At 41.9% G+C, this 25,888-nt stretch overlaps 1 protein-coding gene across 3 annotated transcripts in view; it reads left to right on the top strand.

Annotated features, from left to right (window-relative positions):
* KDM4C (lysine demethylase 4C) overlaps positions 1-25,888 on the top strand; it is a 459,581-nt gene that overhangs the window by 227,782 nt on the left and 205,911 nt on the right. For all 3 annotated transcript variants that reach the window (XM_019555111.1, XM_019555112.1, XM_019555113.1), the window contains exons 10-12: positions 10,808-11,001; positions 16,429-16,667; positions 21,724-22,112. In XM_019555111.1, the coding sequence (XP_019410656.1) occupies positions 10,808-11,001; positions 16,429-16,667; positions 21,724-22,112 (822 nt within the window). The remainder of the gene's footprint in view (positions 1-10,807; positions 11,002-16,428; positions 16,668-21,723; positions 22,113-25,888) is intronic.

Raw genomic sequence — 25,888 nt, 5'->3', positions numbered from 1 at the left:
CCAGTATTCTTTCCTGCCATGGCAGGGGGTAGGACTAGATGATCTGCTCAGGTCCCTTCCGACCCTAGAAACTATGAAACTATGAAAAGCCTGAGCCTGAACTGATTCAGTCTTTGCAGGTAGTTTAACCTGGCTAGGCTAAATCATTTTGTAACCATACAGATGTTTCAGACATGCTGGCACATGCCTGCAGTGGCTCAGGCTAGAAGCCAGAGGGGTGCTAGAGCAGCCCTCCCTTCCCTTCGACAGGGCTGAGCATATGAGGGCATGATCAGGCCTCGGCAGACTTACGGAGGGGTCTCCCTTCTTCATAACAGCATTTATCAGCTCTGTTATCAGCACTTATCACCACATCAGAAAACAAATCTCTCTCATTAGTTCAAGCTCTTCTTAAACAAAGAAGGAACAGATGGACATTACCAGCTTGGCTGTTGTTTAGCTCCAAAAATCCCTAAATTGAAACTGCTGTCTGCCACAGCAGGGACTGTAGCCAGTATGTGGTCTGTTAGCTAATGCTGAGGTGTCTGTGTAAGGCAGAGGGGATGGGGGATTCCTGCTTAGCAGGGAGTGGTGAGGGGTGGGGGAGAGCAGGAGGAAGCCAGTCAGATGCTGCTGTGCCTGCAAATCTCTGTCAGAGCTGCAGCCAGGGAGTAGACCAGGGGCAAGCCCTGCTGTGGAGCAGAGAGCCTTGCCCAGCCCAGAGAACATGCTGGGATGCTGGGGGTCTGATTTAACTTAAACCAGCAAGGGGTATGGGATAGACATTGCATAAACCTGTTTGACCCAAATCAGTTAAGTCTGATACTACATTCAACCAGGTTTATCTCAAACCAGTTTCCATCCATTTTCAAACTTTTTTGTGCGCTGAACCTCTGTTCTGTTACAGGTTTAAACCGGTTTCTGATCACTTAAACTGGTTTGTGTGATGTCTGTCCCTAGCCTTGGAGAGAATGCAAATCACTTGCTCACGTTTTTAATGTAATATAACAAGTCAGCATTACAGTTTTATTTCTGCATGCACTTAAAATAACATTAAATATAATTTAGAAACTTAAAAAGTGAAACATTTTTTGCTCTGCATAACGGAATTTACCAAAGGAACACTTGCTTTATTGAAGCTTGTACAGATGGATAATTGATATCAAGGGTTTCTTCAGCAGTGCCTACAAGTTGCCAGAAGGTCAATGTAAAAAAATATATCACTCCCTGATTCTAGCAGCAAAGAATGGTTATTGTTATTAAGGTGTCTTAAATCCTTTTCTCATAACAAGCAATACTTATCAAACACTTGGACTATAGGTAGTCTGCAAAATGAAATAGTTTTGGCTACATAAAGTCTACTTTAAAATTCCTTACTTGTTTGTGGTGCTTTAGCAATTCAAATGTAGCAAGCTTAGCATATAACAGCACAGAGTCTCTCTTGCAGATGGCTTGGTGACATCATCTAATCTTAAAAGAATTAGCTCATTCCTGTGAATTTATCTTGAAAGGAGAAATATACTGAATATGCCATGTTACCAAGAGAACAAATTATTTCTACCAGTAACCCACTGGTATTCTTCAAGAGGAACCATGAAAAGTGAGAGAGAATTCATATGGTATAGTGCAGAGGAAAAAAACCCTTACTAAACAAGTCTTAAAATAATTGAGTAGGCTAAGATTATGCAAAACTAACTAGGCCTTCAACATAGCTAATACAGTTTTATTGGGTTTTGCTTAATCATTTAACTGTACAGACTTCATCCTGACAAACATGGAAGCTAAAATGGGTATCTAAATAATAATACAAGAACTAATAGTCTTATACTCTAAGTTCCCTATGATTGTAAAAAGAGCAAGTAACGATAAGTGAAGCAGTCTGTTCTATTGTGCCGTAACTGCAGATTTAGAAATAAAGATATAAATTGTTATAACTATATCACTCCTAAGTGCTAGTTTAGCATTATGGAAGGTTTAATTCATTATAAACAATTGGGAAAGTATTTATAAGACCAGGAGCTGCTTTAACCTCTTCTTTAGTATACTTTTTTTTTTGGTGGGGATTTATACAGCATACACTGGATGATGCAGGCCTGATTGTGGAGTCTAATTGCTGTACATTCTTTATGCTAGAAAACAGAAAGAGACTCTTGGGCTGCCTACAGATGTCAAAAAAACCCCAAAACATAATGGTGCTTTATGTTAAGCTTGGTGTGCCTCTGCACCAAGCACAACACGTGCCTAGGAGAGGCATTGCATTAGTTTGACCTGGCTCACCCAACGTCTTTATAGATCAGGAGCTTCAGCAGGCCTTTTGGTGCATTTATCTAATAGTGATCATTACTCTTTCAGTAAAGCGACAGGGTTTTTTTGTTTGTTTTTTCACATCTGTCAGTGCCCTTGTTGATTTCTCTTGACTATCATTCTTACACAAGGTTTCCCATGGTTGTGCACAGGAATATTTGATGTACAATTTTGGATTGCCTTTTGATCTCATTGCTACATCTTAAATGCTTGTATAAAATAACTAAGGCCAAAGAGATCCACACGAGGAGAAAAAAGTATTAAAACTTCATTTTTGTTTATATAAATATGGTAGAATTTAGCTATAAAAAGAATGAAATTTTAATAGGAAAATATCCTATTCTTGTTGGCAAATGCTACTACATAGCCACTGTATAAGACTGTACGAAAGCCTCCAGCTAGTTGAGACTCGGTATTAATTCTCCTAATATTTTTGTGTAAAGTATAATGAATATTAATGTAAGCATGGGCACAATTTTCTAGCAAATATTTTATAAGCTACTTTTAATTGAAAGACAAGAGGTACAAAGTGCTAAAAAAAAAAATATATTCTTAATACAGACCATCATACTAGAATTACAACAGAGAAATATCATCTACCTTCTAGGCAAATAAAAATGTTATAGATCAAGTATTTGATTTTCAGTGTATTAAAATGCAATGTACTATACTACACATATTTTTATTTCAATTTCTAATCTAGCAATTTTTCTATTGAAGGGATTTGATGTTTGCGGTAGAGTATCAGACAAATCCTTAAGTCAAATAAATCCAGTACTTATTTTTAAATATGTAAAGTGCTTCTCAGGGTCAGTTTTTAGTCACAGGTGTGGGTGTTTGTATACGTGGCAAAAGGTGCATTCAGTAGCTAGCAGCCAATGAAAAGGAAGTGAAAAAATGAATAATTAAGTCCCTGTAACAGGGGGCCTGCTCGGGACCAATCTCCGTATGGCCCACCAACCTGTTCCTGGGCTAACCACCCGCGTTCTTGTCCGCCACGCCTTGATGTTAATTAGTTAATAGATGTTACTATCAGGGCCCATTTTCTGTCCCGATGCCAGGGGGTGCCATCTGTAGTTCTGTTCCTCTTCTACACCGCAGCCCAAGCCTCGCTGATGGCATCTTGATGTTCCTTAAATCACCGGCCCCCACACTAGGCCCCAGAATCCTCCTATTGAACCCCACCTGGATTCTTCTTCTTCAGGCGGCCTTTTCCGCTGTCATACCGGGCAGCATAGCTCCCTGAGCTGATTCTTCTTCAGGTGTGGTCCCCCCACCAGGACCTTCGGCTCATCTAGGCCTGGCCCACCTCCAGGCCAGTTGGGACTCCAGGCCCTCCGCTCTTGGGCATCCCTCGTGGTGGGCCCCTGGCCCTTCGACCCTTCCGGTCCTGGCACCAGCATGGGCCAGTCAGGGGAAACTCAGACAGGCCCTGAGTCAATGGCCCTTGGAGGTACTCTTCTTCATGGGGTCCATCCTCCAGACCCGCCAACAAGGGGTAATTCACCTGGTTAGGGGGGGCTAGGGGTACAGCACCCCAACCCACCTTTCACCAGGGTGGTAACTGGCTTGGCATTTCCTGGTGGCTCCCGCACCACTGGGAGCCCCGCCAGGCCACCCACTCCTGGCATGGTGGAGTTTTAGGTCGTACCCAGGACCAGGAGCCTCCTAGCCTTCATCTACAGCTCCTCCCTTACCTCCAGGTGATATCAGCAGCCCTCCAGCCAGGCGATGTTGTTGCCTGGCCTCTAGCAGCAGAACTGCCTAGTTTATATGGGCAGCCCTGACTCTAAAATGGCTGCCCTAATCAGGTACCTGGTGGCTGCCAGCTCCAGGCCCTTAAAGTGGCAGGCACCCACAGTGCCCTGCCACAGTCCCCAATGCAGGAAGGTACTTAAGCCCATGTCTGATGTTAAGCATATAAGTACTTCATCTGAAGATGTTGGAGGTACTCATATGCTTAAAATTATGTACATTCTTAGGGAATTTTCTGACCTGGGAACCAAGGCCTCTATTGAGGAAGGTATGTCAGCATAAGTCTGATTCAAAGAATATGAATAATCCCATTGCCTTCAACTCCAGTGGGTGTATCTACACATGCAATTAATGCAAAGCAATAAACTCTGGAGTACTTCAAGCTGGAGTACACTGCTCCTGGGCATAGCATCTACTTGTGTGCCCTGGATAGCAGCACTTTGAGCAGGAGCAGATCAGGCCCAGGCTGGAAGCAGGCTTGGGGGGTCAGCCCTGGGCTCTGGGTAGTGATATCAGGCAGCGGAGGGGCTGGCTGGGGTATGAGAGTGCTGAAAGTGTGGAACTGTGTGGCTTAGCAGTAGGCAGGGGTGTGGCCCCCTACTGCCTGGGCTGACCAGGTGCAGTTTCCACCCATGGTCACCATTTACACAAGCATTTGATCACAGTAAATAACTCCCCTGTCAGATAATACTGTCCTTGACAGTACTATCTTACGGAGGAGTTAATTAGTTTACCGAACCTAATACCAGCACATATATAGATGGTGTTGCTTTACTGCGGAGCTAATTAGTGTACTCTGTAGTAAACTACATGTGTACATGCACCCAGTGGGTACATCCAGACATGCACACATGCGGTATGTGGTGCCACATGCTGCACTTGCTGCTAATTTGTAGCGTGGGGTGTTTTTAGACACTGGGAGATCCCACAGTCATAAAAATCTGCACTAGGAAAAAGCAGGGTGATGCACTTGGAAGCAGCAAGTGCTGTCTGAAACTGGAGCCTGGCCAGCAGGGAGCCCAGCTGCCTGCCAGGCTCCCTGCTGCTAGATTGCCACAGCTGCAGCCCCCAGAGGTCCCCAGGACCACATGTAAGGCTTCTGGAGCCAGCTCAGGTGCTGGCCTCAGCTTCCCCTACCCCACCTGGGGCAACATGCCATGTGCCAAAGTTTGCATGCAAAGGCATACCCTAGGGACAAGTGGCAGTGGCACATTGTGCCCCTGCTGTGTTTTCCTGATGAAATACATGTTGCTGCTTGTGGGGATGTGCCCAGTGTGTCTTAACTTTATTACCTTCCTGAATTACAGCCTAACAGGAGAAGTATGTATAACGTAGACAAGCAAAAAATCAAAACAGTCAGTCTTTGCCAGTATTCATTTTGTTTCAAGTTATTAAAAAATGGCATCCAGGTTACAGAAATGTCTTTTGACCCAGAATCTCTCAAGTAGTAATTTTCTCTTATTGAAAATACGTCTCACATGTTGTTATACCAATTAATTAAAATGGATGAAACAGTTTTCTTTTAATTCACTGCTATCAAACACCTTCAGCTACTAATAAATGTTGTTTGGATTACTTCCCTTCAAGCTGTGTTTTCTTTATAATAGTAAAACTAATAATAACACCAAAGGATCATGAGGGAGTTCTAGTCCCATAATTATTTTGATTGCCATGGTGATCTTTGCTTGTAATTCTAAGCATCATGTCAATTTTGCTATATATGGGTAAGGAATTCCTTTTCCCACAGAAACTTCAGTGCTTACCACACTTAGCATTAACTGCTCTTTTATCTATATTCAGTATAAATTTCCAGTAATACAATAGCTTATTCACAGAATTACAGGTGGCAGCAAATGAGATTCTTTCACTTTTCTGTCAAGACATTTCAATCCTGAGAAACCTTACCCATGGGTTTGCCTCTGAGACTGTTAGGCGGGTGCCAGTTGGGAGGCGGTGATGTTTCTTGTCTACTGGAAAAATCTTACAATCCTACTAATTTTGCGTAGGCCAAAGACTAGGTTTTTTAAAATTGTTGTCAGTTTATCAGGCAAGTAATTTGTAATTCTTTGATTACGTATAAAACATTTTTGCCTTTCTAAATATAGTGAGATTTTTCTAAAATGTCTTTGAGCTTTGAAGATACTTTCCTCAAGATTTAAGTATTTTGGCAGGAAATTAAATGTCATTCTGCTCCTTTCCCAAAAAGTTTCTTCTGGAGAATGTCATTCAGTTTCACCTCAGAAAGAGATGTTCTCTCACACTTTTCTGTCTTGAAAGCAGGAATCCATAAACTGTCAACTACACATCAATCAAATGGGAAATAAAACTTTTCAAAACACAGCCCCTCACTCCCCCCAGTCCTGCAGATTATTTATCAAAGCAACATATTTCTTTCTTGGCACACTTCAGGGAAATAAATATCAGTAGAAGTGCAGCATGTATCTGCATTCATTGTCTAATGCAGTGCTTTCAAATCTTCTCAGCCCCTAATGCCTAGAAGCTTAAATCTTGAGTATTTCCCACCTAGTGATAATACTTCTAATTAGTGCATTGATAGTGATGAAAGTACCGCTAATATTCTGCTGTTTTATTATTTAAATAATGATCAGCCTTTACCTCCTTTCAGAAATGTATATTTTAAATGTTTAACATTTGCTGTCTGTAGAATTCAGTACTATTATAATACTTGATTGCTTTCTGTAAATAGTCTTACAACCCCAGCATAAAATATTCAAGGATTACTGGAAGAAGGACATTACAAGATGCACAGAAGACATAGTTTATTACAAATCTTCTTTTAGAATATTGTCATTCCATCATTGGCTGCTTTTTTCTTGAAAGACTTACTTCTTCAATAAATCAATGGTAGCTTAATATTGGCTGTTTTCCAAACTGCTAGAAGACTTGATGTCTAACAGCGAAGACACTAATCCTCTTAAACTATTCCTTAAGCAACCATTTGTCATCTCCATGTAGCAGCTTTGCTTGAATTCAAAGGGATTTAAGTGTAAACGAGGGAAAAACTTAGTGTCACTTGTTCTCATGTAATGAATTTAGTTCTTAATGATGAAGGCTATTCCAGTGGACAGTCTGTGTACCTATCCGGTATCCAGAAGCACCTTCCATGCTTTTCTGCAAGTACTTGGTGTTATCGATTGGTGACTTTCTGAGAAGTTCAAATACAAAGTTCAGAGCTGTGTACAAGAATACATTTTGCACAATGCTTCTAAATAGGGGAAATAATCAATTCTTTTTTCTAGGCAGCAAAAACCATCTAGGTGTTGCCTTAGCAGTGCTGAAATAGTCATAATTTTTGGACTGTTTTGTCTTCTCCTCTTCTTTGTCTGTTGGTTCTACCAAAAAGGCACAGTTTTGAATAGTATATTGACACAGGCATTTGGGTGCTTTGCAGAAGTGCCCAATAAAATGAAGTGGGAAATTTACTCAAAAGGCAAACTTTAAAAATGTATGTTTAATTGATATAATTCTGCAGTTTTAAGAAATTAAAATTGATAAATACCCATTAAAAATGTGAAACCTTTCAAAATAGTCTCCGTGAAATCCTTTTTTAATATGAACTGCTCCTTTCCTCCAGTATGTAAGGTATGGTTTGGTTGTAGTTTTCTACTGTTTACTGGTGATCTTGCTTCTTTGGAAACTATCATACAGAAGTAGGTGCATGTGGGAAATAAGTAGAGTTTTAGAGAACAGAATACTGTGCGAGGGAAAGGACACCCAATCCCAGCTCTGCCTCTGGCTTGCTGGGAAAAGTCTATGCATACCCCAGTTTCACTTTCTGTAAAATGGGACTAATGATAAAGACCTTTGTTAAATGATTTGCTTTACTGATGGCACTGATGAAAAGTGCTACATAAGAGCTGCTATTACTATATTTATTCTAATCCAGGAAAATAGTTTTTTTCACCAGTCAGCATGGGGGTGGGGGAGCTTTGGCTTAGATCTGCGTAATTGCCTGGGCGAGTGGCAGCTCAGCCCTGGCTTTGGTCCTAGGCTCAGAGCAGAAGTCATAGCTGAGCCTCCACCTGCCCCAGACTGAAATGGCTCGTTTGCAGGAGGAGGGAGAGTGTGGGCAGGGGTGTCAGAGGGAGGCTGTGGAGTGGGGGTGTGGAGACCTATAGCCTCCCCCATCCCCACCCCTTGCTCTTTGTGTCTGGTCACCATCCACCGTCTCATTCTCTGTGCCCCCTTATCTACTTCTCTGGTTGTGGTGCCACCAGCCCCAGCCTGGCCCAGTTGAGAGCTGCTACCACTCCTCCCAGCCTGGGCTGAGACTGCACTGGTGCTGACTGTGCCAGAGGAGAAGAGCTACAGCAGATGGTAAAGGGGGTGGGGGGGTTGGCAAGGAGTGCAGAGCAGGTGTTGGTGGGGGAAGTTGGGCTGACGTGGGGAGCAGGGGGTGGGGGAGGCAGGCAGTAGGGGGCAAGGGTTGGGGGAGGCAGGGAATGAGGGGCACACACAGGTAGGGGAGAATGTGTCAGGGGACAGGCACAGGCATGGGGGTGTGTGGCAGGGGGCAGCACTGCCACAGGGGACAAAGGGCAGGGGAGCAAGGGGTGAGTGTCTGACCCCTTGCTTGCTGCCACTGCTTTCCCCTGCCACACTGTGCGTGTGTTGGGGGGGCAGGAAGGAGGAGGGTGTCTTAAATTCAAAGTTGTCTTGGATTTGGGTGTAAAGATGGTATTTCATAATAGTAGAATAATGCAGTGTTAGTAGCAACCAGTCCCAGAACATTTTCTTCTCCCCCTTTTGGAGCATCACAGAGTGGGCTGCTGTGATTCTAATCCACCCTGTTTTGCGATTCAAAATGCATTAGCATTTCTGTTGGAAAATGTAGCCGAGCATAATGTAAATTCAGAAATCTTTCCTGGAGTTGTTTGCTTGACATAAAAATTAGTATGACGTGTATCACACTAAAAGACTTCAAAAGACCCAAGGAATTGCATTATCTTCTGTAGAGAGAAAATAACATCCCTGAGTCATAACAACCTCAAGTAATGAAAGAATGCACATTTTCTGTGCTTCGTTCTGAGATCTGGTCAGTAAGAGATTTTCTCTCTTCCCCCGTCCCCTCGCCCCACCCTACTCCCCACCCCAGTGGATTAGACTTTGGTTGACTCTACCTAAAATGAAATGTAATGGCAAAGTCTTTTCCTTTGCAGGAGGTGAATTTCTACAAACTAGTCTTTAAGGTTTTCTTTTTTCACATATTTATGCCAGTTTGCCATAAGGGCTTAAACGTTTGATTTCAGTGCAGTTCTGGCTGCTGCTTGAAGTAGTTTCCTATTCAGTGTTTTTTGTATGTGTACTTCTAAGGAAGTGAAAGAAAAGCTGGATATTTTAATACATTTCTAATCTCTTTTCTATTATACAGCTTATTATTTTCAAGGAAATGAAGGATTGGATAGAAGTGGTAGGTGGATAGAGTAGAATGAAGACAAGAATATGCATGCAGAACATTAATACTGTGCCAATTTAGCTGTCAGTCACAAGCAAATTTCATTCCATCTATGATTAGGCCTCTAGCTCAGTTAAAAAGTCATGATAAAGTTAATCACAGAGGACTAGTAAGTCAGGTTGCGCATTGCTAATTATTTTAGCAATTGTTGTTCACCCAAAGTGTTACATTTGCGTTTTGGCCTGGTGTCCCACATCAATCAAATTGTTTTATTGGGTATAACATTAAGGCATTTTACTGCTTTTCAATTTTGGAGAATCAATTTTTTTAGCCAATAAACTTGCTCTTAGTGTGAATGGTTTATGTACTGCGGGCATATTGATTCACTTATTACAATCTCCCAATATAAAGATTTTTGGAGCTTCAGGTATAGTAAATTTACTTTGAAGATCATATTTTAGCATCTCAATTATTTCCAGCAAAAAAGAATCCTCTTGCTTGCTATTTATTTATTTCAATTTGTTTAAAATATTCCTGTCCAAATCCTTCTAGACTTGTGCAAGCTTTATCAGGATAAGCAATTTGTATCAATGACCAAACTAAGTTGAAGTCCTTGGTTCAGGAATTACTAGATGAAATACCATGGCCTGTATTATGTAGGAGGTCAAGCTAGATGATCTTCACAGTCTCTTATAATGTAAAAAATATAAAAACTTCTTTCAATTCTCCTTAAAAAAATATTATCATGCTGCCCTCTTACTCCTCATTCCCCATTTTGAAAAAGCTTGAGAACAAAGATTGATCTAGCAGCAAGACTAAAGCCCACATGGTGCTTCTCTGTTTTCCATAATGATCTTATACTTGTGTTGAAAAAGGCATGGCAATAGAGTGGAACCATGTAATATCCCATATAAAAACCCCTTTGGGCACAAGAGCAGTTACTCAATGCTGTCCTCTGAGGCAAAGTAATGGAGCTACTCAGGGATGAGTCAGTCTGTGCCTGTGAGGTTCAACAACTCCTGCTTAATAATATCAGAAGTAGATGGTAAATTTAAAAGATGCTTGCCTTTTGCCCATAACCAATAGGAGTCCATCTGTTAGTGAAACTAGTGTGATTTCTGTACTATGTGTGAGTTAATCTAAAAATAGATTTTTGTCAAGGAATCATGGGGATTTGAGGTACAACTTCTATGTAATCTCTCCCTGTCTAAAAGAAGCAAAAAGGAAAATCGAACTTCTAGTGGACTTGGAATTGTTTTCAACTCCAGGGTTTCATCAGTTCAGCTTTTTCGTAACAAACTACAGCATTATCAGCTTTTGAATCATAATATAAATTTCTGTTTTCTCCCCCAGTGCACCTGCAGGAAAGATATGGTAACAATATCCATGGATATCTTTGTGAGGAAATTTCAACCAGACAGATATCAGCTGTGGAAACAGGGAAAAGATTTATACACCATTGATCATACAAAGCCCACTCCTGAAACAACACCTGAGGTAAAGGCCTGGTTGCAGAGAAAAAGGAAAACAAAGAACCCTCCCAAATGGTAATCAGAATTCTTTATCCTCCATTTAATTAAACTTAAATACGTTGTGTATTTCTCCACTTTTTTTCTATGCTGCTTTCTCTGTCATTCCACTTAAGCTGTTCATTTATTCTAGTCACAGTTAATTTGTATCTTCTTATAACTTAACTATGAGCTTGGGGGCAAACAAGTTTTTAATTCATAGTGATTGTATTAAGTGAAAAATGAATTCATTTTACAGCACGTAACAAAAATGCATAATTGAAGTTGATGCACATGAAAAGCAGAGCATTCTTAATTCTTCAAATGCAGAATTAAGGTTCTGTTCCCTAACATTTTCAATATAGTGGTGGTTTTGTCCAACATTGCCAGCCAGGACATCTTGAAGACAGTAGTTGTCTAAGTGCTATCTGTAGATTGACAGGTGGCATTCATATGAGGCTACTGGAGAGTCCCAGCAGCTGTTTACGTCCTCTTATAACAAACATAGTCTTCATAAGCTTGTAGATTGGATGTTCTAGGGAGAAACAAATGCTTACTTTCATAAATCCGACTGTGGTGTCACCTTAGAGCCCTGAGTTTCTCCCTACAGTGCTACCACATGTCCCATGGAACAGATGAGGTTGCCCTGGGATAACTCCTTAACCCAGCAAGCCTCAGCTCCACTGCCCTTATGCAACACCCTGCAGTTGCAGTGACGGATTCTCGGCCAACCCAGGCAGCGACACCATTTGGGTTGTGCAATAAATTATACCTCTCCCCGCCCCCCGGTTTCAATGGAAAGGGTAGCCTGAAGTATCACTTTTCCAGAAATCCGTCTTTTCAGAGGCAAGCAGTATGGAGACAGAACAACAAAAGGATTTATTATATAGGATATAATTCTAGCTAGACCCTAAAAACCGTTCAAGGCAGCCCACATATTAGCATTATTCTAATGCTGATGAGTCAGCAGAATCCTTCAGAAGTTTCTGGCTTCTCTGGCTTTGTAGCATATCTCTGGCCTGATGGATGATTTTGCTTCAGAGGAGTTGATTTCCTCATTGTAGGTAGGAAGTGCTTTGAGACCCAACTCGTGCGTGTGTGTGTGTGTGTGTGTGTGTGTGTGTGTGTGTGAGAGAGAGAGAGAGAATAATTGACTGTAAATGTGCATGCCTCAGTCCCCTGGATGAACCATTTCCAAAATTAGGAATGCATACATAGACAGTATGACATAACCTATGCAGTGATAACAATAACGTAAAGGGATACAGCATAATGTATCCCTTTACAGCGAGACCACACTTCAGAACAATAAATCAGAGGAAAACATTAATGACACCCTGCAAACCCCCAAAACATTAAGAGGGTCCATGACATGGACCTGGCAGACTTTTACAGTTCTGCTGCTTATAAAAGTAATGTTTGCTACATGTTAGCAGCAGATTATAATTGTTAGTGCAGGCTCTACTAGCAGAATTGGAAAGGCTATTTTTTCAGATTATCATTAAAATATCAAAATTTGACTTTTTAAATGCTTCTGCAGCATCATCCAGTCTTATAATGCAAATTGTATAGTTCAGGAAAATGTTTCTCTGCATAAAATGCTCCTATTTTGTTCATAATTAACATGATTCTTATTGATTTTTTTGGATTCATTATTAATTTGATATATGATTGAAAAAATAGTTGGCATGCTTGTCATAGGAGGGCACAACTGGATAATATTTAGACCTTGTATGTCTTTCTCCATCCTCAAATGATTTTATGAACATTAAATAATGAAGGATGATGCTCCATTTTGATTATCTGTTGGCAAGTGCATCTTGAACTGTGAATAGCCTCCTTTTCTTTTCAAGTGAAATGCTTCTCTTAAAAAAGTGACATGATAGGGAACTGAATCAAAATCTTATCCTTGGGACAAACATAACAGTGGAAATTGTGTCATATATACAGTAGGGACATACCAATTTGTTGCATAGACACAATACTTAAGTATACAGAGTAATGCCGCACTTACCAAGCAAGCTTTTAAACACCCCCAGTCAATTAGTCCCCAGACAAATCACCTTGCAGTAGATACCAGTGTTTGGGCTGGAGCATGGCTGCAACAATGATGTCCAGTCTTCACTACATTTTCTGAAGTTCAGCCTTGTAGTCATTCTATTGGTTGGATCTCCTCTGCTGAATCTAAGCTGCTCCTTTAGACCATTGTAGCCTGCTCCCTGTGCTGATCCCCTAATCCCAGGTTCAGGTAATTTAAGGCCTACTTCATCCCAAAAGTGGGTGCTCTTGCCTTAGCTGCTGCATGTCTCCCTTTTCCAGTCCAGCTTCAACCCCACTGCTGTACTACTCTGTCAGTGAGGGATTGGATTTTCTCTCCATTTTATATTCAGTCAGGACTTTGGGGCCAGCTTCCTTACCTGTCTAAGGGGTAGCCCTTAATCTGTCAACATTCATGAGGTTAAGATTGGCCTTTCTTCATGGTTGCAATTTGCATAGGAGTGGGAGCTCTTCACAAGGTTCCACATATGGTTTCACCCAAAAGCCTCATCCTTCAACTAGAGGATTGTTCTGTATGTGTGAGAAGTTCATTTTCTTTGCCAGGCTCACCCTTGGCTTCGTTTGAGTCTTGCAGAAAAGATGCCACCTAATGTGAACTGTCCAGGAGCCAGTGTTGGTGGGGCCCAAAGCGGGGTGGCAGGAGAGCAGGGTATGGGCTGGCAGGGGTCTATGGAGCCAGGCTGCACTGCACCAGCAGGGAGAGAGGGGGCGAGGGGAGCAGGCCTGGTTTCACAGAGCCCCTGCCAGCTGGGACCTTGTGCTCCTGCTGCCATGCTCACGCCCAGCTTCTGCATGCCCACTCACTCCCAGCCCCACCACACAGGCGGGGATGACTGCAAGCTCCCATTGCACAGCCCCAACCCTGCCTGGGGATGACTGCAAGCTCCCCAGCAAACACTGCCTGGTGTGGGGTGGGGGAGGGCATTTTCATCTGCCCCAGCAGCAGTTTGTGCCCTGCTGCCACTCAGCCTCACAGCCGAGCCTGGAGCCAGCACAGGACCAAGGCTGGTAGTGGCAGTGAGGAACAAACTGCAGCTGAGCGCAGGGGAAAAGCAGCTTCTCCCACTGCTGGCGCTCCCATGGCATGTGCTTGGAGACCACGCAGGGCTGCCTGTGCCTGCTTTCCATTGCCACAGCTGTCCTGTGGGCGGCAAGGATGTGGCGGAGAGGCAGGACAGCCCTGCATGGGTTCTGGGTGGCTGCATATAGAGCACAAACACACAAATCAGATCAAAAATACATTTTTAAAATCAAATTAAAATGTATTATTATGGGTGTTTGATTTTTAGTATATAATTTGTTTGTTTTTTTCCCCCCCTAAGATGGCAAACACTCTTCCCCAAAGGAGTACATCCAGGGCCAAGGGGAGGGACTTCTGGTGGTAAAGGTCAGTGGTTAAGGGGGTGGGTTCCGGTCCCAAGATGGCGACTATGGTGCGGAGCACCTGTCAAAGGGCGAGGCTACCCATGTGGCCCTCAACAGCTTGTCAAAACTTTGTAAACGGCCCTCTGCCTGAAATAATTGCCCGCCCTTGGCTTAGACCTTTTGCTTCCCTTCTTAGGTCTCCATTACTAATTGATACTAATAGAGGTAGATTTATGTCCTTAGAATGAAAATAGAAAGTTTATTTGGTGACAACTTTGGTATAAGGTGTTGATGGAAAATGTAGTAATTTTGATTCTGGGTGTAATATAACATTCCAATAGAGTTGATTAAGAGTTAGAACTATCAGCTACTGGAATCTTTGTGCATGTTTGCCGGTGAAATTAATACTCATTCATATGATATTCTGCCACACTGTAGGTTATAATGTCTTGGCAATTGTGTAGGAGGTAGTAGGTTTGGGAATTATATCACAATGATAGCTAGCTGGCATTTCCAGCACTACAATACTATTTTTAGGATTGCCACCACAGAGAGAAGCAATTCCAAGGAATATGGATTGGTGGAGGGTAATATATAGCTCCTTAAAGGGTGGAAAAAAGAGTTATCAAATTATCCCTGTTTGTGACTTTTTAAACACAAAATGCATGGCCCTTTGTTATAAACTGTATTTGCTATAGGGGGAACTTCTCATGTTACGAATCACTAGTTTGGAAATGTACTAAACCAAACTTCTGATGAAGCTAAATATTCAGCTAGCATACTGTAGTACTGTACTATACAACACAATTGGACTTGAGAGCCAGTTTGAGGATCTTGCCTTTCTATTTTGGGTATGTAGATTTTGACCCATTTAAGACTTTGGGGACGTTGCCAGCAACCTTACTCCAAATTTGCTCTTTTGTGCAAAAGCTGTGCTGAAAGCTGTATGTTATCTTGACAGATTACCTATATTGCCATATTTTCTCACACACATCCCAAACCTTTTCCCTCAAAATTTGACCCCCAAAAATTGGGTTATATGTATGAAGTGGGAAGGCTGGTTTTCTACCAGAGATAGAAGCACCCTGCTTTGATTCTTGCTGCACAGTTAAGTAGCTATGACCTTACTATTCAGGCAGCTAAAGCAATAAGTTGACTTAACAGCAGATTGTTCTTCACTCCATAGATGTTCATGATCATCTCCCCTTTTTAAAGATTGTGGAGTTCTAGTAATCAAGCTAATCTTTCTTTGGGTAATTTTGCCTGGCTGCTCCTGGTCTCTCTCCTCCTGTTTCAGTGTCTTGGAGACTCTTTAGCTCTTTTCAAAATCATAGATCTGCCAGTGTAGCCAGTCTTTTAGCAGCAGCCAGGGTTTTAGCTTTCACTTAAGCAGGAAAGGGAGGGTGAGTCAGCAAAAGATTAAACTCTATCCCTGCTCTATTTATCCATAACTCTGGAAAAATATTTTTTTCTTCATTCTGCCTTTCAAAATCGAGAAAATACAGCACTAAGTGTTGGAGCTAAATGTGGGGAAAGCTTTTTTTGTCCGAATATTCTCTTTTTTCAGGTGCTAATGTTAAAATTGTTGCAAATAATTTTCTTTATAAAAGGTATATATGGTTATGCAAGGTCAGTTGGGCAAAAGGTCTAGTTTGCTTTAAAAATTAGCCAAATTTTGGGGCACCTGAGCAGGTTTTATCATCATTATTTTGATTATTGAGGTTGGTCTCTCTCAGATTCTGAAGAATACTCCACCAAATAACTAAGTTCAGACATTGGTTAAGAAAGAGTTACCTGAGGTGGTTCTAGTTTTTATAGTTTAATAACTTGTTCTAAAGAAGTGTGATAAAAGATTAGAAGGTTAAATCCAATCAATTGTTAATCTATCACTTAATAAATTGTAAACACTATCTCAGCACAAAAAGATGAAAAATTGTCAGTTTTTTACCACTTTAAGCAGGTGAAAAGGACATTTATATTGGTAGACATTTTATCTTATTCAGGACAGACATTCTACACTGACAGCAATATCTCTTATAACAGCTTCCAGCATACCAGATCTCGATCTAAAAAGCTTAAAACTCCAGAGGACGAGAGTGTATCAGCTATGGTTGTTGGTGCAGAAATCATACCCACTGAAGCAGCTACAGATGGCTTCAAGGTCAATGAAAAGCCAGCAGAAAAAGTCAGGCCGGAAAACACAGAGGTGCCTTCTGGGGAAGAGGAAAACATTAGTAGAATGCAGCTGGATCAACATTTATTGGATAATTTTGAGGTCTCAGGTGAGATAAGGACTGATTATGTTTCACTTGTAAGTCATAGGCGGTTGATATTGGGTTACCTTAAATCTACGGATGATAAAACAAACATTGTATTGCTCCAAGTGGCATAATTAAACGTGCCTATTCAGAAAGTTATGCAGGGAAGTCAGGTAAGCTGCAGCATTGTATCAGATAGACATATGATTAGAATGAGAAATTACTTCAGTTTCAGATGCTGAGTCAAAAGTAAGACATTCAAAATTATTTTTATAAAAACTGTTTTTTCTAAAAGAAGGACAAACACCACTATATATTTTTAATGAATTCTTTTCATAAATTGGCACATATTAGTAAATGAAAAACATACATGGGAAATTACAGTAAGTCTTTTATCCACTGAAACAGACTGTACGTAACATAGAATTGGAATACAGTGTTTACACTGAAGTAAGAAACTAGTTGTACTTATAAAAACAAAAAAAAGTGCACAAAATCTCCCATTTCCAAGTATACAGAGGTTTGCTAAGGTACCTCAGGGATGTCTCCCAGCATGTGTGCTTCCTCTGAGTAAGTTGCACAAGCAGTGGGTCAGCCCAGACATGATCATTTTCTACATTTTTCTTATCCTGGTTTGATGCTGAAGCCTGTTCTTGGGATTTAATTCCCTGTACTAATTCTGAATTTTTCTGTAGTCATTCTTGTCACAGTGCTACTTCAGCACATTCTTAGCTCTTAATTAGTTGATTTAGGTTTGGCACCAAAACTGCGCTTCGATGAAAATAGAGTATTTCCTTTAGGCCCTGGCATGCATGTTGATCATGCTAATTGTGCCTGTAACAGGGCAGCCTGGCCCTTTAAGGGGGCAGGCAACTGTTGTAGGAGGCCAGCTTTGGGTATTTAGGTAATAAGGAAGTATTCCTCTAGGAGCTTAAAACCCCAGAAGAGAGAGTAGAGAGCAGCACAGTTTGCAGGCAGGAGGTAAACTAGAACCTGATAAGTTTGCTACCAGGAAAGGGCTACACTAGTGTTCTGGGCCAGAGTTAAAAGGTCCTCCTGCTGCCTGGAGAATGGCCAAAGGCTTTTTTTGCTAGTTTGTTTGATGTAAGGACTGAGTTTTATATTTTAAGCACTGGCTGAATTTCTTCTAGGGAAGCAGAGCTAGGGTTACCAGTTCCCACGCATGCACGCACTGCACAAACTCTGTCTCTCTTAGCTGGGAGTTTGCCAGGTCCCGTGTGCAGAGCATGTGACCCCTGATAGCCAGTCACCTTGCCCGCTGTCCCCAGCCCCAAGCAGTCCCAAGCTGCTAGTGCCCAGGAAAACAGAGGAAGAGCAAAAACCTGGACATTTGCTCCCATTTTAAAAACTCACCCAGACACAAGGACGGGGGCAAAAAGAAGACATGTCTGTGAAAATCCAGATGTCTGGTAACCCTGAGCCACCCTGCAAAACCACAGGCTCACTAACCTGCTTATGGTGTCATAAATGGCAACATCACACATTCAGAAAATTTATCGTGCTGTAAAGTGACAAACCAGCCACAAAGATATTCCATATAAAACACAAAATGTTTTTATGGCATCATAAATGGAACATGAGGCATGCTCGAACACCTCAATGCTGACCATCAGCTGATGGTTAACATCCAAACTTGGGATGAGCCCTGGGTTCTGTAAGCTGTCCAGAGCTATCCCAGTCCTGATGCCAACAATCACTGACTATTGGCCCCAACCCTGACCCCAGACTTCCCTGGTTTTGAGAGTACCTCTAACCCAAACCCTGTGGATTGGCATCTGAGAAATTTTATGCCACATCCCAAACACTGTGCATCCTGTTGTGCACATTGGGCATAGGACGACGGCAGTGTTTGGAATGGGATAGAATTCTCAGATCTCAATTGTTTCATTATTTTAATGTCTGCCAAGGGCTTTATTGGCTAAATTTAACAATCTTTGGCTATACCTAGTTGCTCTTGTTATGTGGGAGTAACCAGCACAAGGTGAATGTCCAAATATGACATTGGAGAGACTACTGATGCTTATAAGCATGGATTGAAGATTTACTGTGCCCAGCCTAATCCTCATTTTCAGTCGTGCTGAGCACCGGGAATTTAGATGACTCATAGTACTGAAAAGCCACTCCTTGGCTAGGTGTAACGCTATCAACATTCAGTGGGTGTACAAGGTTTTTAACATGAGGATCAGTCTGTTTGTCTTTGGGCAAATAAAAGATGGGTATTTGGGCCTTGCGGAAGGAGCTCATTGGCATACACAGCAGGAAGTTCAGTAATATGTTGCCTGTATGATTCTGGGGCAACATATTGGTAAATTCTACAGATCTTCATCTTAATAAGAGCTTCTTCAGAAACCGAATGTTTGAAAGCAGTTTCAGATTGCCAGAAAAAAGAAAGAAATCTCTTCCTTTATCTCTTAGATGCAGAATTCTTCTTCTCCAAATTACCCAGGCCCAGTTCCCAAAATATGGAAATCTTAATCAGGGTTCGAATTACTCTTTGACTCTAGGGGGAGGAAACGGGGTCTTAGTTTGGGGGGGGGGTTGATGGGGGCGGATTTTGTAAAAATTCTATTTCTAAGATACCGTATTTCACAGTGTATAGGTTGACTCCTGGCTTTCTGATTTGAAGGGTAAGGATTTTCATAGGCATGGTGTATAAGTTGCAGCTGGGCTTAGTGTTTGGCTGGCGCAGCCCCATCCCCTGTGAGTGGAGCTCCTGGTGCCACTTGCAGGAGAAGGCGCTGTACCAGCTGAGCATCGAGCCCATCTCTGTCCCTGTCCCCATGTGGGTGGTGTGTCCCCAGCCAAGTGCTCAGTCCAGTCCCATTCTCTGTGCTACTCACTGGGGCTGGGGCCGGGCTCAGCGCTCAGCTGGTGCGGCCCAATCTCCTGCAAGTCGTGCTGCCAGTGCTGCTCACAGGGAATGAAGCCTTGCCAGCCGAGCCCGTCCCTGTCCCCATCCCCTGCGAGCAGTGCCAGGCTCATAGGGGTTGGGGCTGCACCGGCTGAGTGCCAAGCCTGGCCCTGTCTGCTTTGAGTGGCACTGCTGAATGCCAAGCCCAGTGCCACTTGCAGGAGGCGGGGCTGGATTCAGTGCTTGGCTGGTGTGGCCTCATCTCCTGCAAGCAGCACAAGGGCTTAGTGTTCAGCTGGTGTGGCCCCATCCCCTGTGAGTGGTGCTGGTGTGTCCCAGGCAGCACCGCTCACAGGGGATGGGGCCACGCCAACTGAGAACCAAGCCCATCCCCACCCCTTGTGAGCAGTGCGGGGCTTGTTGCTTGCTGCCTGGGCCAGTGCTGAGTCCGCACTGCTCACAGGATGGGGATCGGCTTGGTGCTCAGCTGGTGCAGCCCCATCCCCTGCGAACAGTGCTGCCTTGGCAGGGGATGGGGCCACACCAGCCAGGCACTGAGCTCAGTGCCCCTCTTAGGGGATGGTGGTGTAAGTCAAGGTTGAATTTTAAGAGTTAAAAATTGGACTTCAGACCTCAACTTGTACACTGTGAAATATGGTACTTTTTATATAACATTCTGTATATTACATATAAATTATATTGAGCTGGTGTGGCAGAAGTATTTTTATTACTGTCCCTTTAGGATACGCTCTGCAACCCACCTTGGGTTTCATTCCATGGAAATGACACCAACCAGACTATTTTAATATTCTTTGTGTAGTGCGCATGAAATGAACTTTCAGCAACACTGAAGTCTAAAATTACTCACTCCAGTTGTTCAATTTTTATGTCAGTGGTGCTGTTTTCCTAATATTCTTAATATTTATTGCATACATTTATTTAAATATCCTAATTTTAAGTCATTATTTCTTGTTTATTTGCAGATTCTTTAACAGCCAGAATAGGTATAAATTCAGTGCAATATGCCAGCCATTTATAAATGGGTATTTCACCAAATAGTCAAAGTTTCTGTAAACTCTCAGAATAATTGTGCAATGTGAATATTGATGACTTCAAGTGATACAAACATTCTATGTCTAGCTGTTCAAATGGAGTATGCCAGTAAAAAGAAAAACAAGATTAAAAACAATTTTTTTATGCTGGACATAGAGGAGTAGCTGGTAGACTTTGCACCATGGGTAGCAGACTTGTTCCTAATATGGTTTGTGCCTTTGTGTACTAGAATGGAGGCAGTGGATCTTGAGCCTCTGGCTGTGCAGAGCAGAGTGGAAGCAGTACTTTTTTGCAAGAGATGTCACTTCCAACAGCCAGGTTAACCCTCCTCTGACTCTGCATTCATGGCAGATCGTATGGTAATAGAAGATCCAAAGCTCTTAATTTGGCAGTGGCTGCAGGGCCAGAGAAGGGCTAACCTGGCTCTTAGAGGTGACATCTAACAGCTCCCTTCACAGTAGCAGTGTCTCCCAGGGGAGGGCAGGGGGCTGGTGAGGGGATTCCTGGCCTTGCTTGACTCTGAGCAGTCAGAGACTCGAGCCCCCCTGACTTCACTATGGTGTTCCCTTTTACTGAACACCTGGGGCTTGTGCCCTGCTTGCCTCCCCTTAGTTACGCTACTGCGAAAGTCTGTCACCTTAAATAAGGGGTGCTAACCTGTAGCATGCATGCCACTAGCGCTGTGCAGTAAAGGGAGGTGCTGTGGAGTGGAGCGGAGAAGGGGCAGGGTGCTGCTGGGAGAGGAGTTGTCACTGTCAAGAGCCAGGTTAATCCTTCCATGGCCTTGCAGTCACCACTAAATTCATGGTTTTGGATCCTTGTTCACCATATACAACTATAGCAGCTACATAGCCATGGAAGTGTTAACTTGGCTCTTAGTAGTGGCTTGAGGCCCCCTTGCCTCCGTTCTGTTGCTTCTGTCAGGTACATCTTTGGAGAGGGAAAGGGATACGAGTGGCACTTGGGGATGTGGGGAGTGGGGGGGAGTGTCTTAATTTGATAACAGAATGCTATAGAGGATGGCTATAATGCTATAATGAATGGCAGCCAGTGTTTTGAAACTAAAATTCAATTCAGATAGCTGTGAGAATGATGTATACTACTAATAATATAATGTGAAATTTATTAATAATACTGTATGTTTTTGAATTCTAGGGAACATCGGTTCAAGCTCTGTTATAGGACATATTCCTGAAGTGCAGAAAATAAAAACAGAAACTGAGGACCAGGCAGATTCTGGTGTTGCTTCCTTTACTCCAGAGGATTCTGCTAGGCTGTCTGTACCCACATCTGTCAGTTGTATAAAAGGCGATGACTCTTTAAAATCTCAGAATCGGTCTGTGCAGCCTATACCATGCCAAAAGTCAGAAGAATATGCTTCCTCTGAAGCAGACAGCCTGGAGAAAGAGGAAACTAGTAGTATATCCACAGAGGACTACATCAGTGACCTAGACAGCAGTGAAAGCAGTGAAAGTAGCTTGGAACCTGGAGAAATACTTGGTGTAAAAAGGAACAATGATGGAAATAGTTCAGAAACACCCAGCGTATGTGAAACACATTACATCTCTTTTTTAATATATTCTCAGTCGCATGAAATGGGCATGAGCTTCTTTCTAATATGACCGGATATACTAAAGACTTAAGTATATGCTTAACTGAAGTCTGTGTAAAGTCCTATTGATTTCAGCGGGACTAGAGCACTTGCTTAAAATGAAGTACATACATATATGTTCTCCTGAGTAGGAATGCTTTTCTGAAATAGCACCCCAAAGCTCCTTTTTCTCTCTTGTTTGGAATGTGGGTAATCTGATACAGGTGACACTGAATTGTTTGTTAGTAGCTATGGTAGATACTCCCATTTGCACCAGCTGCATGAGTGGAGAATACCCAGCCTGTAATAATACTTGGAAACTTGGATAGCAGTGTTGCAACAAAATCAAAATGAAGAAAACTCATTCCGTAAGTGCATATGCAACTACATAATTTATTATACGGTTGGAGATTTGAGAAAAGAAAGTTTAATGTCTTAAAATAACTATGGAAAAGATTAGTCATTTATCACAATCTTATACCCCACAAATAGGTGAGGAATGTTGCCACACAATTGAAACAGGACATTGTCAGGTATGCCACAATCAAGCTCTTTCTGCTACTCTTGGGTGCTTATAGACAAGCAGGGAGGTTGCTCTAACACTCTGGAATTCCAGCATGGAGGAGCAAACTCAATTAATGGAGTCTGGAGTGTGGCAATTACCACTCTCTAGGAGCTTCTTGTATCTCGTGTATCAGCATCCTCATGCTTCAGAGTTGTGGCAGGAGAGCTTTAGATTAAGTGCCCCTGCCGCCGTTTTGAAGTGTTGGGATGCTGATACACGAGACGCACCAGGCACTTTAATTAGAGTGGCTCTGAGAGCTGCTCTAATTAAAGCAGCGCCCCCCCTCCCCCCAGGCATCTGTATAAATGCCCCTTGATGCGTTTGACATCCCAAAATGGAATAATCCTGTGGTTAGAAAAGCTATGTCAGTTGTATGCTGTATTACATAAGATATTCAGGGAGATGTCACAAACTGCAGCATCCTCCTGCCATGTGTTAATTGCTGGCAGATGACTAAAGTTACTTCATATCATGTCTGAAAAAAGTATATACAGCAGTTGCAACCTTGTCCATCTCCTTACAGAAGCTTTGTTGTCATACTCCAGAGGGTGTCACCAACCTAATGGAAATAGCTGTAACATTGTCTGGAAACATCTGTGGCTTTCCAGGCTTTGGCAAGATATTTTTCAACTTGTGTAATGATAGAAGGCTTTGAAGCCTTCTTACATTTATCATCTGAATATTCATAAACTAAAATAGAATTTGATTTCTTGGAGGGTTTAGGGCCTAAGACGTGAATCTTAATGGCTCTATATGCCTGCAATGTGTGCCATTCTTTCCCCTTTTGGTGCAATTGATTGAACTGAAGGAAGGTAGAAATACTGCCTGGAGGAAGGATTTTGGCTTTTTTCCCTTCAAAACTGCTTTCTCATAGAAGAGAGAGATTGTTTTACTGTTTTCAGATGTTTTCAATACTGCTTAATTCTCATTCCCTCAAAAGTTCCCCCTTGAGAATTGTGAAGTAGCCATCATCTTGTCTTGTAAATCCACTCTCTTCATCTTTAATTAATATGCACTTGTGGTATTTAAAGTCCTCAATCTATTAGAAAACCTCAGAGCAACACAGGATGCAACAAAGAACGAAGCAGCAGAACAAGCAACTTCGTTAGAGTTTGCAAAATTTTTTTTTTTTTTTTTTTACTGTGGCTGTCATGGAATACATTTTATGTATTTGTTAATAAAAAGATAGTGTTTGAGAAGCATATAGTTAGGGAAGTAATTCTAGACATTGCGAAGGAAGTGTCAACTTTTTCCTGAGAGAATACTGAATCTTCCTATCAACTGCTCCGAAATCTTCCACTGATGAAATTAGTGGGTCCTTAAAGACTTTGGCAATAGCTATGCCCACTTTTGAAAATTTAGTATATTTAGATTACTCTTCTATATGGAGTAAAATCTTTGCATCTTCCTGTTAAAGCATCTGCAGTCATTAGGAAACTCCCATTCTGAATTACCTTATCTGAATTGTCTTTCCCAGTAGGATGCACTTCTTTTGTCCTGAGAGAAAATCTAATTTGGTCATTTTGCTAGCTTTGCAAGCAGGATTTTCCTCAAATTTGTCTAGTTGTTGAGCCAAGATCTTGTGTATTTAGAATTTTCCATAACATTTAGTAGGGAGAAGGGTCTGTCATGAGCTTCCTTCTCAAATTCTGCCTCAGCAAGGTTATTTTCCTTCAGCCAAGAGGTGCATGAAGAATGGGAACATTTTATTTCATTTTTGTTAGATTTACTTTAGTTAAACTATGTCTTTTTTACTCTTGTTGCACAGAAAAAAAGACAAGGAGATATATTGCTTTTTGTAGTGTATACAGAAAGCAATATAGTGAGTTTTGGGGCTGATTTGAGAGCTCGCTCTACTGTTTAAAGGGATATAAACTAATAGGAAGTGAACAAAGATTCGTATTTTGTTCTCCTTGAATCTTTGACAGAAGATCTGAGGAAAACTATATACTTCTCAAGGGCTGTCTTTACATGGAAAAATAGCTAAATTGATTCCATGCCAGCCAAAGTTAACACATACACTTCATCCACATTGTGCTAAATACTGCTTAGCTCTCAGATGGATAACTTTTTGATCCTTTAAAGTATGTTTTAAGACTCGATAAAGATTGCCTGTTCGCTTTTGTTGTTACTTTGAATATAGAGGGAAGGGGTTTGGGTTAGAGAAGGGTTGATAAATGGTCATCTGGAAATATGTGGCCAGGAGATCATATTTGGACTTAGCACTACAAGAACTGCCCCAAGCCCCTAGACAGTGGGAGGAATGTTGTTTTAGAGGATCCCTAAGCAAGATGATGATCAAAAGCCATCAGATGACATTCAGTAAGAGACAAGGGCATCCACTTAAAATTACAGCAGAATAGACTGGATCCTATGGAAGGAGTAACTGTCCAAGGGTATAGGCAGAGGTGTAGGTGACACATGTTAAACTGGTCCACATACTCTGCTGGTTCCCTCCAATGAAAGATCTGATGTGGTCTCATGATTTTTCTAAAAATGAGAATGAAGAATAGCTATGGGGCATCATGGTTGAATCAGATGAAGATATGGCTCTTTCTTTTTTTTCTTAATTACATGAGCTGATGAGGCTTTCTTTTGCTCTCTGTCAGATTGCAGCCATTTTACTGGAAAATATGCTTGGCTTCTCCTTCACTATCTCCAGGGTTAGCATGAATCCCCTCTTACAAAATTAATATTATTTTTAATTTTATAAACAGTGAATTTAGTAAAATTTCTTCTTTATGCACAAAATGCATCATTTCTGTTTTCTTGTGCTGTGATAAGTAGGAGTGTCTTGGAGAAGCAGGGGTGTAGGTTGTAGCCGTGTTGGTCTAAGGACATAGGCAGACAAGGTTCTTTGGGTGAATCTGAGATCTTTTTTAGATCAACTTAAGTAGTTGGAAAAAAATGTTAAGAAAACTTTCAGATTTAAAAACCCTTTGTCAGCCTGAGGAAGTTTCTGCAGTTGGTATGTGCTCTTCCTGGATGGAATGACCCCTCAATTTACATCTTCACTGACTGCCTGTCTTGTATGCATACAGGCATACCTCGGAGATATTGCGGGTTCGGTTCCAGACCACCGCAATAAAGCGAATATCGCAATAAAGCAAGTCACACAAATTTTTTGGTTTCCCAGTGCATATAAAAGTTATGTTTACACTATA

The sequence above is a fragment of the Crocodylus porosus genome, unplaced genomic scaffold, assembly GCF_001723895.1.
Source record: "Crocodylus porosus isolate Cpor-Errol unplaced genomic scaffold, CroPor_comp1, whole genome shotgun sequence".
Classification (NCBI taxonomy): Eukaryota; Metazoa; Chordata; order Crocodylia; family Crocodylidae; genus Crocodylus; species Crocodylus porosus.
Note: the sequence above shows the minus strand (reverse complement) of the source record. Positions and strands in the feature narration are given on the sequence as shown.